At 51.6% G+C, this 15,401-nt stretch overlaps 6 protein-coding genes across 6 annotated transcripts; 5 read left to right on the forward strand and 1 right to left on the reverse strand.

Moving 5' to 3' along the window:
- Nucleotides 1–274: 274 nt before the first annotated feature.
- BO83DRAFT_213610 (RBR-type E3 ubiquitin transferase) lies at nucleotides 275–2,471 on the reverse strand. Its single transcript, XM_025526748.1, has one exon. The coding sequence runs from the start codon at nucleotides 2,190–2,192 to the stop codon at nucleotides 360–362; it is 1,833 nt and encodes a 610-aa protein (XP_025390505.1). The 5' UTR covers nucleotides 2,193–2,471; the 3' UTR covers nucleotides 275–359.
- An 871-nt stretch (nucleotides 2,472–3,342) lies between these two features.
- BO83DRAFT_213696 (phosphatase PAP2 family protein) lies at nucleotides 3,343–4,410 on the forward strand. The gene is made up of 4 exons (XM_025526750.1): nucleotides 3,343–3,384; nucleotides 3,436–3,554; nucleotides 3,647–3,836; nucleotides 3,905–4,410. The coding sequence occupies exons 2-4, from the start codon at nucleotides 3,507–3,509 to the stop codon at nucleotides 4,369–4,371; spliced, it is 705 nt and encodes a 234-aa protein (XP_025390506.1). The 5' UTR covers nucleotides 3,343–3,384; nucleotides 3,436–3,506; the 3' UTR covers nucleotides 4,372–4,410.
- A 593-nt stretch (nucleotides 4,411–5,003) lies between these two features.
- Nucleotides 5,004–8,755, forward strand: BO83DRAFT_435350 (FAR11/STRIP family protein). The gene is made up of 5 exons (XM_025535877.1): nucleotides 5,004–7,207; nucleotides 7,259–7,371; nucleotides 7,429–7,601; nucleotides 7,654–7,783; nucleotides 7,833–8,755. Exons 1-5 carry the CDS (start codon nucleotides 5,255–5,257, stop codon nucleotides 8,659–8,661), a joined length of 3,198 nt encoding a protein of 1,065 aa, XP_025390507.1. The 5' UTR covers nucleotides 5,004–5,254; the 3' UTR covers nucleotides 8,662–8,755.
- Nucleotides 8,756–8,935: 180 nt separating this feature from the next.
- Nucleotides 8,936–10,339, forward strand: BO83DRAFT_376281 (ribosome biosynthesis protein MAK16). Its single transcript, XM_025530668.1, has 2 exons — nucleotides 8,936–9,076; nucleotides 9,241–10,339. Exons 1-2 carry the CDS (start codon nucleotides 9,015–9,017, stop codon nucleotides 10,169–10,171), a joined length of 993 nt encoding a protein of 330 aa, XP_025390508.1. The 5' UTR covers nucleotides 8,936–9,014; the 3' UTR covers nucleotides 10,172–10,339.
- Nucleotides 10,340–10,529: 190 nt separating this feature from the next.
- On the forward strand, nucleotides 10,530–12,138 carry BO83DRAFT_356023 (uncharacterized protein). The gene has a single exon (XM_025529176.1). The coding sequence runs from the start codon at nucleotides 10,876–10,878 to the stop codon at nucleotides 11,650–11,652; it is 777 nt and encodes a 258-aa protein (XP_025390509.1). The 5' UTR covers nucleotides 10,530–10,875; the 3' UTR covers nucleotides 11,653–12,138.
- Nucleotides 12,139–13,536: 1,398 nt separating this feature from the next.
- Nucleotides 13,537–15,274, forward strand: BO83DRAFT_424664 (putative MFS sugar transporter; the record flags this gene model as incomplete). The annotated part of the gene is made up of 2 exons (XM_025535167.1): nucleotides 13,537–14,098; nucleotides 14,172–15,274. The coding sequence occupies 2 exons, from the start codon at nucleotides 13,537–13,539 to the stop codon at nucleotides 15,272–15,274; spliced, it is 1,665 nt and encodes a 554-aa protein (XP_025390510.1).
- Between the last annotated feature and the right edge of the window lie 127 nt (nucleotides 15,275–15,401).

The following is a 15,401-nucleotide window of genomic DNA, read 5'->3' on the forward strand; positions in this document are numbered from 1 at the left end:
AGAATGTAACAAAGTAGAGGATTTAATGGAAATTGCTTTCTTTTTTGAAACAGAGAACATATCGTGATATACATGCCAACGAAGATCAACACGGCTTGAATTGAACTTTGGATGTTGAAATGCAATGTGATGCAGAACAGAAAAAGGATGTCCAATACCGATGAACATTTTCGCTAATGCAGGATGCATGCATAGTCATAGTCGTCAAGGTCATAGTTAGATAAATGGCAACTTCGCAAAACGTACATGAGTCGTGATACGGTATATCCATGAAAAGGAAGTATAGATACCAGAAAGAGGTTTAGGCGTGGTAGGAGGTTCCGATATATTTAGAATCCATGGAAGTGATGGGAGCGTTGCTAGAAATCATCATCTAGCTCGTCACTGTCCCATTCGTCTTCCCGGTCATTCAGGACCAGGTCCAGAAACCTCTGGAGTCCCGGGCGTCTGACTTGGGGAGGCTCGCCATCTGGACCACGGCGAACCTCGGCCATTGCTCGTGCTTGAGCTTGTCTTTCGGCGGCGGCTGCTCGACCTGCGGCGTCGAGATCGTTGACGTTGTTTCCACGATGGCGATTGCCCCCGGCTGCGCCGTTGTTGACTCTTGGAGGGACCGGAGCAGGGGGTGGAGGCCGTCTGCCGAGCTCCCAAGCTACGAGGTCTTCGTCGTCGCTGCCATCGTCGAAATCGAGCAGTTCGTCGGGAACACGATGCAAGGCTGCGGCTCCATCGGGGTTGATGCCGTCACCACCTTCCAGATCCCACAGCCGATTAAAGCATCCACTGTTGATGTCGTTGAAATGGCGGTAGGGGTTGTCTTCGCAGAGCCAGCTAGAGCAGAGATAGCAGAAGTGGGTGTCACATTTGAAGCATTTCATATGGTTGCAACCCATCTGCTTCTGGCATGGAGCATCGCATGTCGGACATGCCGAGGTGTACATACGCAGATATTCCTCCGTTGCTTTCTCCTCGGCGGAGAGCTCTGCCTCGCGGCGAGGAAAGCACCGTACGAGTTCGCCGTGCCAGCCCTTCTTGCAAACACAACAGAAGGCATAGTTGCAATCTTCGCAGATGGCCACACGCTCGGACATTGGTGGCAGCTGAGCTTCCTCCCCTAGGGGGTCGAACACGGGTCCCTCTTCATCTTCATCATCGGAGACGTCGAGGTCGTCTGTCATTGGATCCACGGGCTTAGGGTGCCTCTTGGATCGCGCGGCTCCTTGACACCACTGCCGTGGGCAATACACAGTCGACTTGTCGGCCTCGAGCTTCTTCTTCCGTTTCAAGAAAACATAACGCTGCACTGTCTCTTGTTCCAATGGGATCTGAAGGAGCTCGCTGGGGCTCAGGGTTCGATCTTGCTTTTTGCGTTTCTTTGGGCGGGCATCGGTGGAAGAGGCACTGTTCGGTTCTTTACCACAGCCAGGAGCCAAGCACTTGACACCTTCGACATCGCCTTCCGTTATACAAGTGTTGTAAAAGTCTTGGAGACATGGCACGCAGAAGACATGCCCACAAAGCACGAGTCGATGGCAGATCGTGCCCTTCTTGGGTTCGAGACAGACTCCACATTCAAAGGTCTCCTCTTCAAACCTTTCCCGTTCGGCTTTGTTGTTAAAGTCCAGCAATGCGATCTTTAACTCACGCGGAAGTTGAACCTCGCCACCGGATATGTCACCAACCCCAAAAGCAGACTCTCCCAGTTGCTGAAGATGGTCGATATATGTATATATCACGAGGTCCTTGCCACATTCCTCCCAAAGACGTTTTCCGTCATCCAAAAGACCCAGTAATATGGAAGGTGGCAACCACGGAGGGCTTGTTTCAAGCCTGAAGATGGGCGCTTCTTCGGTAGGGTAACCTTGAGGGAGCTCAATTTCGAGGCAGAGAGGAGGAAGGTGTGAGAGTGTATGAATATCGCGATTGAGGATAGCGGAGTTATGGTCACCCGTCTTGAAAGAAAAGCCGGGATCGTTGGCATCAACGGAGGTTGGGGGAGTTAGGACGGCGGGGAACTCTGTCTCAGATTGTTGCTGGAAGCAGACACGCAGGGGAGCGGACGGCTTAACCGGTAAAGTGAGGGATGCTTTGAATGGCGAGGACGGATCTAACTTGATCTCTGGGTAGATGGCGGCAATGGATGATAACTCCACCGAGCGCTCATCTTCTGGAAACGAGTCCAGCTCTGTCATGGTGAAACAGTCCGCCGCAGTGTAAGGAATGAATCAATAGCCTCGGAATCCTCCCAGCTGATCGATGCAAATTGTCGGATGTGTTGGGTGGCAAGGAAGGCCTGACGGCGAAGCGAGGCCGAAACGGTATGGCCGCAGTATACCCCGGGTAGTGTCACTGTTCCGATCTTTCTATTATATTCATTCCCCTGGGAGGCAATCGAAGTGAAAAAAAGGTTAAGGGCGGTGAGGGAGAAGGTGGTTAAAGGGCAAAGAATTAAGAATAACTAGTCCATGGATCAGCATCTAGCCAGAGGGGATAGTTTTATCAATCAGGAAGTCCGGTGGCGGAGATCCGGAGGGAGGTGCAACCTTTCAGGTACGGCCGATGGTTGCGGACCAGGCAATAGTCATGGAGGCAGTGGAGCCGATAGACGAACACAGGAGAAGGAAAGGGTTGGGCGAGACTGAAGGAGACAAGAAGCAGCAGTGTCTATTCTAGTAGTGGTTTGTAGTACAGATATACAGGAGGTGAGGCAATCAGAACGAGGCTTTGGGGGGAAGTGCGTCATGATTTGATGACCCGAGATAGAGATAAGAGAGGATTAACAGCAGCAGCAGCAGTAGTTGAACAGGAGAGAAGATGGTTGCAAGAACTAAAGAGCTGGCTGGGATCGAACAGGAGAAGAAGGAAAGGACATGGTTGTGTGTGTGGGAAAAAAAGATGGGATGGGCATCAGGCACGGGATTTGCTGCCCAGTTTGGTCATCATTTTCAAAAACTGAATGATGGAAATTCATGAAAATGGAATGAAACAAAATGAAATGTTCTCGATTGTTCGTTATTTTTTTGGGTGACTCGACAGCCTTGCCAACCTGAGGCCAACCCCCGATCTTCCCCTCCCCCTCATTCCTCTCGCCGCTTTTAGTTCTGCCCTTTCTCCAAGGCGGTGTTGAGCTTGCGATTCAAAAGCGGCGATGCCACCATCGGCAGGACGCGTGACCTTTCTCTCCTGGGAAAGATGATGATATCGCCTAGACTGGTCACAATCAGACATCCGCCATCCTGATTTAGAAAATTATCGGCCCGATCAACAGGCAGGGTCAATAAAGGATCTCAACATCCATCTACGCCGGATAATTCTCTCAACCGTTATGTCTGTGTATCAGTCTTGATCGAGTTTCTGATTCGGTTTAGCTCGTTCTGCCAGTTGGTATTGTAATTCTGGGTAGCTTCTTGTTCTTGTCTAACCGCCATCTGCAAGCTACCAACAAGGCTATATAGAGAAATACATCACTCAATCATTATCTCGGTCTGACTTCCGAGTCACACAAAATGGCTGATATACCATTGGCGTCCTTGTCTTTGACTCACGTCCACTACGTAAGTTCTCTTTTGTTAATGCTCCTTATAGCGAGAGTAGCCCGAATTTCAACGCCAGACCATCGCTAACCAAACCCACCAAATGGCAATAGGACCCCAGTGATCCAATTTCTTTTCTTTCTGCCTGGCTTGCCTTAGTGCCACAAGCGCTATGCGTGAGCTATGCTACCCTGATTGTTGCTTCAAGGGAAGCTGAGGTAGTCTTGATGTTTGCGGGTCAGATGGGTTGCGAGGCACTGAATTTCGTGCTCAAGCGGATTGTCAAAGAGGAAAGGCCCAAACGTAGGTAGTCCTGTGCAGAGAACTTTGCATTCTGATACTGAACGGATGGAACTAACGACGTTCTATAGAAATGTTGGGTAAAGGCTATGGCATGCCGTCTTCTCATGCCCAGTTCATGGCCTATCTCGCCGTCTATGCATCACTCTTCCTCATTTACCGACACAGCCCGAGCTTATCGCAGTCAGGAGCGGCTCTTCACTTCTGGATGCGAGTGTTGATCTCCTTGGTATTGTGTCTCGGTGCCGGTGCAGTAGCCGTTAGCCGCATTTACCTGAACTACCACACCCCCAGGCAGGTCCTGGCTGGATGTGGCGCAGGTGTGATATGTGCATTCGCTTGGTTCTTCATCACCGGGCTTCTTCGATCGCAAGGATGGATTGATTGGGCCCTGAATCTCGAGATCTTTCGATTTTTTCGTGTGAGAGACTTGGTGGTGAACGAAGATCTCGCCGAGGCCGGTTGGCAACGCTGGGAGGCTAAGCGGAAGTTGATGCGGAAAGGGCCCAGTGGTCAGACATCATCGAAAACCGAATAGTGCGATTCGAAGATGTCAAGGGGCCGAATTTAAAGAGCAATCCCATATACATGTCAACATCAGCGATACCCATAGATCTCACTGCCCTCGATACATAAATGCATACAAGGCCTGCAAAGTGAAAGTTCCGCGGTTTGGTTCGATCCTGCCGGGGGTCACAGACAATACAATTACAAGTTTGTGTACTACTATTATAATCCTATATATGACTATGCTTAGCAGTGTGGTAGTACGACATACTACTAATATTAAAATTAAAATTGAAGAATCATCAGTGATAGTAACTTGGACATGGTGATACCAATCTGAACATGATGCAACTCAGCAGAATATATATTTCCGGAAGACGGGGACTAAGCACTACTACAAAGTATCTAGTAGTACTAGTGCTCGGAAGTGAATGTGGCCTTGAAGATAAACTTCAACTACTAGAAAGATTGCAGGAACAATACAATAGCGTTTGGATCTTTTAGGATCGTAGAGTCGAGAACAAACCTTTTTATTGTTTGCTTCTTGATTTCTACGAGAGATCCACTTCGAGGGGCGTTCCTCGCACGTGACCACCAGCTCCCGCGGATCGACAGCTTCCCCGAAACTCCTCGCGTGGTCATCGTCGATTCACAAAGACTGCGGAGAGAGCTGCCTCAAAACCGCCATAAAAGACACCATGTGTCCTCTTCTTGACTAAATAACCATGTTGGATAGTCTCTGACATTCTCTCTCCCACTCCGCTTTGTCGCTTAAAATTTAACCTTCTATTTCTCCGGGCTTCCCCCCTGTTCACTTCCAACTGATACCCTTGATTTTGTTTCTGAACATCCTTCATTATTTTCTTCTGTGATCTGTCCTCTCTAGAAATCCATTGCCCCATAGTTACACAAATATGGATGATGCATCGGAGCCTGCGGATAGTGCCATGCAAGAGCATCATTTCGTTAAAGCAGATGAAGTTGACCAAACTGGAACGGACATCAGTCCCGTTTCGGATGACCAGTTGATGGAGGAGGTAGCTGAGGGAATACGCCAGGAGCAGTCACAGCAGAATGTACCTACTGCGCCTAATGAAGCACCAGTAGAGATTCACAGAGCACCAAAACGCCCTGAGCTGCGTCGGGATGCTTCTGCCCCACCGCCCCCTCTACAGCCACCGCCTCCAGCTCCGGTTCAGCAACATGTGGAAAGACCATCTGATTCCTTGAGTCTTGCTCAGCTGAAACAGCTGGTCCAGGAGATGCCCAAGGTTGAGCAGCCTGCCTATGCTTTCGAGTATGCAGACTCCCAGCCATTCGCCGAGGAAGTCGAGGAATGGTTCCAGTACAGCGAGTTCGACAGAGTCATGCTCATTGGGATGAAGTCATCATTTGACCATAGATGGAGTTGTTTCTGCGAAGACCAGTCTGTGGACAGTGCTCTGCAGTCCTGGATCACCGCCTCTTATGAATTACGAAAGACGTTTATGAGCCAGCTTATTAATAACTTAGGTGACCGTGCAGTCCTTGTCCGAATTGAGGCCTTGGAGGCCATATGCTATGCTTTGACTGGTGTTTGGGGCCTGACGGCCGGTCGAGTTGTGGATGAGCACCCGGAGGGTCGTCCTCAGCCAGGTGCAGAGGCTGAAAGCCAGTCACTTCAGATCAAATGGATTGAACAGAATGTTTGCCTGCTCCAAGAATGCTCAGGTATCCAGCCACTGATGGACTGCCTATGCTGTGTCTTTGAGAGGCATCGCAGTTCCTCCGCACCTGACGCGGACAGCACGGCACAAGAAGGCGTCAACCCTGCCTATGTTGCTGCTCTGGAGAGAGAAGCAAATCTGGTGTTGACGGCTCTTTATTTGTCTGTGGAAGTCGGCCGCAAGCAAGACGCTCTTGATACCCGGAATGCCCCTTTGAGAGATACTCTCATGAGTCTGGAGCCCAATCTGCTTGTGTTCCTGGTGGAAATCATTGCGCGGTTGCGTTGGGACGACTCTGCCAATGTTCCGCTGACCAGAGTCATTCTTCTATTTTGGAAGTCTTTGCTGCTTTTCTTCGGAGGCACTGATAAATTGAAGGAGGCCAAGGAAGCACTGGAGCCGACCCTCGAGGCAAGAAAAGCAGCCACTAATCGAAGGACCCCTTTCCTCACTGCCTCGCCCTTGGATTACCACAACTTTCGACAGGAGATCACATCCAAGTATCCTGCGTATAATCCGCCACCTCCTGTGGTCCCCCTAGAGCTAGAAAATAATTCGATTCTTCCCCCACTCCCGCAACATCCCAGCAGGATCGGCTCTTCTGCGGGTCCCTTCTCTGGAGTTGGCCCTTCTGTGGCGGGTGGCAGTGGTTCAATCATCCATCACCCAGTCCACATTGCTACCCCGGCACCCTCTCCTCCACCGTCACCCATCGGCCCTGGCGGCAAAGCGGGGAAGAAGCAAAACTACCAGACAAACCAGAACTTTCCTTTCATGTACCCTCCTCTAGATGATTCAAGTAATGACCTCGGAGGAAAGGGCACCACAGAGCTGCAAGATAATCTTGTGGGAAAGAAGTGGCAGGGTAGTGACGTTCCGGCGTCCATCATCGAGGCTGGGAGGCTGTTCTCAACCCATGTCAAGATGACAAGGGCGATGCGGCAACTCTGGGAAGAGCGAGAGCGTTTTATGAAATACGACCGCGGCTGGTATCCTGATGAAAACCAGCTTCTTTTGAACGAGAACACCCTTGGTGGATTGGCAGATGAGCTGCAAGACCTAAACGTCTCCGAGAAGAGGTCTAGTACTGATAGCACACCGAAAGAGGAAACTGAGAATGCGGATATTCAGCGACGCCTGGATGCCGTTGAAGCGTTCTACGTGAGTTTACGTGATGCCCCAGGTGACTGAACAGTTACTTACAACTCGCAGAGACAAGCACTGGTGCATCTACAGTCTATAACGATTGTCTTCCTGAAGATAATCCTAACGAATGTCAGCGCCATGGTGAGCCAGGCCAACGGACAAGCTGCTCAGGCCATGGGGTATGTAATACACCTGTAATTGCCATTGTCTAGCGTATACTGATGCATCATATCTAGTGATGGTTATGGATCGGTAATCAATGGGTTCCCAGCCAATCATGTCAACGGGCATATTGATCTCAACTCTGAAGCCGCCATCGATGAGCTCGACAATATTCGTCTCCGGGAAATCACCGGAAAAGCGATCTCTGGCTCTCTGCTACTGCTTGTGAAGTGGTTCAAGAGATCTCGTAAGCTACTCCGATCTGACTGTGTTGGAAGGAAGTGCTAACAGGCCCCCAGATATCTTGAAGTTCGAGTATATGACGCAGTTGCTACTCGACTCCAACTACCTGCCGTTGATTCTCAAGATGTTTGCCCACCAGGATGTGGACCAGGCAGTGGCGCAGAAGAATGATCGAGAGGAACTGGGGTAGGTGCTCCCCTGATACAGTTGTCTAGATGTACTAACAAAAACGAAGTTTCTTCCGTTTCTGCCATCTTCATTCGAATCAGCCACCGGAATCAACAACCGACCTGGATGAGGACTCCTCACCTAGTGACGACGAGGCTGTCCCTCCGCCCATCACCCGACATCGCCAGGACACAGGCAATTCAGTACGCGGCGTGTCGCCCGAAGTACCTGTTCCCGAGTTTATGGAAGGGCCTCATCGTCCGGAAGTTGACGAGCTAGGCTATCCTACAGCTCCCCCACCTAAGGAGCCGATTACCGTGTTCTCATTCCGCAACTTTTTCTCAGCGATCAATTACCTCCACATCATGCAGAAGATCACCCGCGACAAGGCCCATCGATGCCTCCTCCTGGTGCAGTACAAGTCAAGCACTATCCTTCGCAAAGGGCTCAAGATCCCCGATCCGCACCTGCGGTTCTACACGCTCAAGCTCTTCAAATCGCAAGTGCCCTACTGTGGACGCAAATGGCGACAGAGTAATATGCGGGTGATCACGGCGATCTATCTGTACTGCCGACCGGAGCTCCGCGATGACTGGCTGTCTGGCGGAGACATCGACTCGGAGGTGGAAGAAGCGCTGCCACTGGAGCAGGCACTGCGCGGGCTGACGCACTGGTGGCATCTGCGCCGGTACAAGGACGTAATGGGAGGCGAAGAAGGCGCATCCATGATGGAAGAAGAGCGAGATTTCTTCGTGCGGGAGCTCGAAGCAATGGGATGGGGCATGGCAGGCGAGGAATCCTTCGGAGGCAGCGAGGACGCTGAAATGGGCGGGCCTATGGTGAACGGGACGGGGACCGAATGGGACGGAGCTCCACTGCAAATGGAAGGATGGTAATCCTACTATCACAACCTCTGATATTTTTTAGACCCGGTACATACGATAGACGTTAACGTTATGTGATGAATGAACAATACCCCAATTGCACAACACTCTTTTCTATACAAACCCCTGTGTTGCAACTCATATATTAGCATTTGCGATGTTTTGAATGGATGAACAGGCCATCCTTATCGATAAGCAGCCCAGTGGACCCCCACGTGACCAATCACTGCGGCAACTTTTTTCTGCGGCAGAAATCATCACCTTGACGGCCAAGCAGCACCTCCCTCTTTCCTTTCCTCCCCAGCAAAACCAAGTTTAACTGTAGCGGGGATAAAACCAATCCACCGCGAGAAATATCTGGCAAGATGTCGTCCGACGAAATTGTCTGGCAGGTTATCAACCAGCAATTCTGCGCCTACAAGCTCAAGTAAGTTTCTATTTCTATCTCTACTATCCATCCGCGCTATAAAAAAAAATTTCCGCCTACCACATATATCACAACCAGAGCCGCCAAAGAAAGGAGAGAAAAATAGTTCACAAGTCATTTAAATATAAGCTAATCATAATTTCTTTTTTCTCTTATTGGAATAGAACTACTAAGAACCAAAACTTCTGCCGAAATGAATACAACGTCAGCGGACTTTGCAACCGGCAATCGTGCCCGCTCGCCAACTCGCGGTACGCCACGATCCGGTCGGACCCCGAAACAGGCGCGATGTACCTGTACATGAAGACGGTGGAACGGGCGCACATGCCCAGCAAATGGTGGGAGCGGATACGATTGTCGTCGAACTATGCGAAGGCGCTGGAGCAGTTGGATGAGCGGCTGATCTACTGGCCGAAGTTCCTGGTGCATAAGTGCAAGCAGCGTCTGACGCGGTTGACGCAGGTTGCGATTCGGATGAAGAAGTTGGCTAAGGAGGACGAGAGACTTGGGGAGAAGGTGGTGACGAAGTTGGCGCCGAAGATTCGGCGGAGAGAGGAGGCGAGGGAACGCAAGGCGGAGAGTGCGGCGAAGATTGAGAGGGCAATTGAGAGGGAGCTGATTGAGCGGTTGAGGAGTGGTGCTTATGGAGATCGGCCGTTGAATGTTGAGGAGGGAATTTGGAAGAAGGTGTTGCGTGGGTTGGAGAGGAGTGGAGAGGGTGAGAGGGATGAGGATCTGGATGATGGGGAGGAGATTGAGTTTGAGGATGAGGAGGAGGAAGAGGAGGGTGTTGGTCAGGTCGAGTATGTTAGTGATATTGACGAGGATGAGGAGGATCTGGAGGATATTGAGGATTGGATTGGTGAGGGGTCTGGAGACTCCAGTGACGATTATGATGATGAGAGCGACGAGGAGGAGGACAGTGATGAGGATGATGAGGATGATAGCCATCACTCTGATGAGGAGGCTAAGAAGCCTGCGCCTGGATTCAAGCGGAAGCGTCCTGCTCCTCAGATCAAGCCGAGGAAGAAGGGTCCCCGTGTTGAGATCGAGTACGAGACCGAGGGTGCTGGTAAGGAGAGCATCATGGCTTGAAGGGAGTGAGACATTGGACATAAAAGCACGGGTTCCTGTTGATGTTGCTGCTGCTGCTGCTTTCGTGTACTGTATGGCGTTGTCTGGTTTAAAGTTGTTTTGTGTCTGTTATAATTGTTGCTCTGCTGCGATCGGGCATGCATACCCCGCCATTGCATATATGAATTTACTGTTCACCAAAGTTCTGGATCTGCGACGTTAGACTATGTACATGACAACTACATGAAGGTCAGAAACCCCAATTCAAAAATGTTGCGACAAGATCCACCAGTTGGCTGTGTCATATGGTGAAGGAAAGAAAGAAACCGACTGGAGCAGCTCACGTGCAGCGGGGGAAGTGAAACCGAGTGGATCGCCAACAACCGCCGTGAGGTCAATCAATCAATCAATGTCAAACCTCCCCTAAGGGGTTGCACCAATACCTCCTGATCACCCTTCTACACGCTGGTCGGCTCGAGATACCGTGTTCAATAGCACCTTAATTCCTCACCGCTGCAGCTAATTTTCTCGGCTCTTGTTTCGCCCCGCGGACCAGCATCAGCCTCTCCTCGTGTCCTGAACCCCCCGATAACCGCGGACCCCACCTAAGCAACTCACCTCCTTTTGAGAGACCCCAGCTCCGACCAGCCAGGGGGAACCTGCCTAAAACAAACCCAGAATCACAAGAAGAAAACGAACGAAGAAGGAGAACAAGAATCACCATCATGTTCTCATCCCTGACCTCATCCTCCGCCATCTCGAACCTAGGCACGCGGCTCACCTCCCTCCGACGAGCCATCACCCTAGGCGATGAAGCCGACGACCCAGACAACGAAGACTGCTCGCACATTTCCAACGTGCTCCGCGCCTACTACACGGAGAAAGGACGGCCCTTCCCGAACTGGCTGCCCCCCGATCCGAAAGCGCCAACACCAGCGCCGGCACGGGTCATCGCGACGACGCAAGTGCAGGCCGGAGGAGCAGCCGGCGGCGGCGGTGGTCCAGCAGCATCGGCGTATGGACGCAGCGGTGGCGGCGGATTGGGAGACTTGTGGGGAGATTCGGGTTCAACGACGGCGGCGGCCTCGCAGACGGCCAGTCTGCGTCGAGGTCGGTTGACACCCGGCAGTGGTGGAAACATGGGGGCGCCTCTAGCCGCCACGGCCAGCGCACCATCGGGAATGATTGCATCACCGCATAGTCCGTCACCTGGTGCAGGTGTGCCGACCGGGTCAGCGAGACCGCTGCCTAGCCAGCGAGCCGGGTCGTATCAGACGATCTCGGGTCCAGTCACAGGTGGAGGAGGAGGAGGTGCAGGTGCAGGGCTAGAGCGAGCGGCGTCGGCTCAAGAGAGACTGCGAGCTAGATTACACGGGGGCCGGTCTCCCAGTCCCGGGCAGAATCCGGGCAGTTCGAGTGGTAGTCGGCCGGGTTCGCCATATGTTGGAGGGGGAGCGGATCCTAGTGCACGAAAACCGGTAGGCATGCCGGGAAGACGATAATGGTCGGGCAGGATTTTTTTTTGCTTTTTTAGTTTCGTTTACGTTTAGGCTAATTTACTTTTTACTCCATTTACGGAGTAACGCCGTGCTACCTTGGGCTGGGGTGGTGGTGTGTGGGGGAAAACGAAGGGGGCAAGGAAGAGGAATTAGTGGCTGCAGGGGCTTATTGCAAGATGGGGACTGCTGGTTAGTGTCTTGTCTTGTGGTAATTCGGATGAAGTCCGCGGAATGGGGAAAAAGGGCGGGATGATGAAGTTGAAGAGAGAGAAGAAGAAAGAGGAAAGAGAGGAGCAAAGAGTGAGGAGACTAATCTATCTTAGTGGACTGGACTTTTCCATGGTTTTCGTTGTCATGGAACTTGGGACTGGGGACTCTGGGAGTTGTTCCTGCTTTTGTCTTCTCTGGTTGAGCCTTCGTGTACCTTACCTTTATCTTCAGGTCTCAAGATGAGAGACTATAATATAAACTCTGTATTATTCCGCAAGCTTTTCCTTCTTGCCAGTAAAACCATGTTTCCTTCCCGGGCCGTCTTGGCTGACCATTATTTTGCTTGTTGCTTGATGGCATTGCTTGAGTGAGGTAAGAAAAGGCTGGGCGTAAACGTTCTTCCCTTGGCCAGGAAGGCCTTTTTGCCGGGGGGAAATAGAAGTGGGGAAGGCATCCAGACCATGCTTTTTGACTTTTTACTTTCCCTTTCCTTTCCTTCTTTGCGTTTCGCTTCAACCCGGGGCGCATGTTGTCACGGCCCAGCAAGAAGTTAAGACTAGTGTCGGGGGTGTAGGGGAAAGTTAACGAATGAGGGACTCGGGCTTGTGGAGAGTCGAACGGGGAACGGGGAAGAGGATTGGAACCTTTGGGGGGAAGAGAAGGAGAAAAACGGAGTAAGATAGCGAGACCAGTCAGAGATTATGGGGAATCGACACTAAGTAGTAACAGTATGGAGTACTCCGTTAGTAGTGGAAAGAGTCACGGGGCCCCGAAAAGAGAGCGCCCAAAAGAAAAGTGGAATAAAATGGCGCAACTACATAGTAGACCTACCCCACGAGGCTAACCAGAATAAGCGTTTGGTGGTATTTTTCAATGAACGATGACTGGTCAGAGTATCGCCGAGAATCCACCGGCTTAGGTAATGGGTGCTGCCCACGGGGAAATTGTCTCCTCCGCTTCTCTTCTGGGGAAGAATCAGCATCGCAGACATTCCTTTCATTCCACTCATTCCATCGGGTTGTTGCTTAATGGTCAGACATCTTTACTGCTGCTGCTGATTTTGTTTTGCTGCCCATCATGCCGTTCCCCACTTCTGCATCTTCCCTTTTTTTCCTTTTCTTTTCTCCCTCCCCCCGGCTGGCCCTGGCGTGGTCGGCTTCCCTGACTGGTTCCACGGCCCGATACTAACGAGTCAAACCCGGTCCTCATGATGGGTCCTGCTTCTTTTCTAACTTTTTCTGTTTCTCCCTCTCTCTCTCTTCATTACGCCGATGACGCTTCTGGGGAATGATGAGGTAGTAGCCAGTCTCAGTCGTACGTAGTTGTAGTTGGGAAGGAGGAGGAGGAGGCCCATGGGCCGATATGTGTGCCCTTTAAATACCCCCCCCCTTCTGGCATTCCCCAGATATTTCTACCTCTTTCTCTTCTTCTTTCTGCGTGTGTCTCTATCCCCACCTTATCCATCTCTCTTCTATACAGAAGATCCTTGCCCCGATAGTGGGAGGTATCTTCTCTCTTTCTCACACCCTCTCTCCCACCCGCAAAGAGAGTTGAACAACCCGCCCCTCCCACATGCTCTTTTAGCCCTGATTGTACCTCTTTTGTACATATCATAAAGAAAACAACTTCCCTCTAATATCACAAGCGGCTGTCACACCGCACTTTCCATTTCCAATCATGGGTGTCGTACACGACCTGGACACCTCCCATGATGACCACAAGGAGGGAACCGCCTTGGAGATGGACGATGTCCTCAAGGACCCCAAGGCCATCGAGGAATTCAACGAAGCTGCCATGGATGCAGAGTTGCTGCAGCTCGAGGAGCAGCTGCAAAACAGGAAGCCCTCTTGGTTCGTGGGCTTCTCCAACCCATCTGTGTATACCTATGTCCTAGTGGCCTTTGCCTCCATGGGTGGTCTACTCTCCGGTCTGGACCAGTCCCTGATCAGTGGTGCCAACATCTACCTGCCTGATGCATTGCACCTTAACGACAACCAAAGTAGTCTTGTGGATGCTGGTATGCCTCTGGGTGCCGTGGCCGGTGCCCTCATCCTCTCTCCCGCCAATGAGTACCTGGGTCGTCGCATGGCCATCATCGTCTCCTGCATCTTGTATACCATTGGTGCCGGCTTGGAGGCCGGCGCCATCAGCTTCGGAATGATCTTTGCTGGACGTTTCGTGCTCGGTATGGGTGTGGGTCTGGAAGGTGGTACAGTCCCTGTGTATGTCGCCGAGTCTGGTATGTCCTTCACCCCTTACTTCCCCTTTACATCACCATCATCACCTTCATCATCGACTAACGTCACTTCCAGTACCCCGCAAGATGCGTGGTAACCTGGTCTCACTGTACCAATTGAACATTGCTCTCGGAGAAGTCCTAGGCTATGCCGTGGCCGCCATCTTCCTCGACGTCAAGGGTAACTGGCGTTACATCCTGGGATCATCCCTGGTGTTCTCGACCATTCTGCTGGTGGGTATGATTTTCCTGCCCGAGAGTCCCCGTTATCTCATGCACAAGGGCCGGTCCGTGGAAGCCTACGGCGTGTGGAAGCGAATCCGCGGGTTCAACGACTACGACGCCAAGGACGAGTTCCTGGGCATGCGCCAGGCCGTGGAGGCCGAGCGCGAAGAACAAGCCGCTACCAAGAAGTACGCTTGGATGGACTTCATCACGGTGCCACGTGCCCGTCGCGCCATGATCTACGCCAACATCATGGTCTTCCTCGGCCAATTCACCGGTGTCAACGCCATCATGTACTACATGAGCACACTAATGAGCGCTATCGGCTTCGACGAGCGCCAGAGTGTCTTCATGTCTTTGGTCGGCGGTGGCTCCCTCCTGATTGGCACCATCCCGGCCGTGCTATACATGGAGCGCTTCGGTCGCCGCTACTGGGCCAACGCGATGCTCCCCGGTTTCTTCATCGGCTTAGTGCTGGTCGGCATCGGCTACCAGATCAACTACCAGGTCCACCCCAAAGCCGCCCAGGGCATCTACCTCACCGGTATCATCCTCTACCAGGCCTTCTTCGGCTCCTACGCCTGTCTCACCTGGGTCGTGCCCGCCGAGGTCTTCCCCACTTATCTGCGTAGTTACGGCATGACCACCGCCGACGCCAACCTCTTCCTCTGCTCCTTCATCGTCACCTACAACTTCACCCGCATGATGAACTCCATGACCCGGATCGGTCTGACCTTGGGCTTCTACGGTGGTATTGCTTTCCTTGGCTGGATCTATCAGATTATCTTCATGCCTGAGACGAAGAACAAGTCTCTCGAGGAAATCGATGAGCTTTTCTCCCGTCCGACTTCTGCTATTGTCAAGGAGAATCTGAAGAGTACGGGTGAGGTCATTGATGATTTGTTCCACTTGCGCTTTAAGAAGGTGTTTTCGCCCCCGCCGAAGGAGGACTAATTGACTGATTGATTAAGTTGATTCCTGGGTTGAAAGGAAGGATCATGATTCCGATTCCATGTATGTTTTGGTCAATGTGGATGATGTATATGTCTATTATGAATATAGGATGATCTGAAGATGAAAC

This window comes from Aspergillus eucalypticola (assembly GCF_003184535.1).
Source record: "Aspergillus eucalypticola CBS 122712 chromosome Unknown BO83scaffold_6, whole genome shotgun sequence".
NCBI lineage: Eukaryota > Fungi > Ascomycota > Eurotiomycetes > Eurotiales > Aspergillaceae > Aspergillus > Aspergillus eucalypticola.

Bases quoted from the DNA above. Each gene is read 5' to 3' on its own strand.
- BO83DRAFT_213610 (XM_025526748.1), bottom strand. From the start codon at position 2,192: ATGACAGAGCTGGACTCGTTTCCAGAAGATGAGCGCTCGGTGGAGTTA.
- BO83DRAFT_213696 (XM_025526750.1), top strand. From the start codon at position 3,507: ATGGCTGATATACCATTGGCGTCCTTGTCTTTGACTCACGTCCACTAC. The intron at 3,555-3,646 runs GTAAGTTCTCTT...AAATGGCAATAG, and splicing joins CTTTGACTCACGTCCACTAC to GACCCCAGTGATCCAATTTC. The intron at 3,837-3,904 runs GTAGGTAGTCCT...GACGTTCTATAG, and splicing joins CAAAGAGGAAAGGCCCAAAC to AAATGTTGGGTAAAGGCTAT.
- BO83DRAFT_435350 (XM_025535877.1), top strand. From the start codon at position 5,255: ATGGATGATGCATCGGAGCCTGCGGATAGTGCCATGCAAGAGCATCAT. The intron at 7,602-7,653 runs GTAAGCTACTCC...ACAGGCCCCCAG, and splicing joins GAAGTGGTTCAAGAGATCTC to ATATCTTGAAGTTCGAGTAT. The intron at 7,784-7,832 runs GTAGGTGCTCCC...ACAAAAACGAAG, and splicing joins AATGATCGAGAGGAACTGGG to TTTCTTCCGTTTCTGCCATC.
- BO83DRAFT_376281 (XM_025530668.1), top strand. From the start codon at position 9,015: ATGTCGTCCGACGAAATTGTCTGGCAGGTTATCAACCAGCAATTCTGC. The intron at 9,077-9,240 runs GTAAGTTTCTAT...TTATTGGAATAG, and splicing joins TTCTGCGCCTACAAGCTCAA to AACTACTAAGAACCAAAACT.
- BO83DRAFT_356023 (XM_025529176.1), top strand. From the start codon at position 10,876: ATGTTCTCATCCCTGACCTCATCCTCCGCCATCTCGAACCTAGGCACG.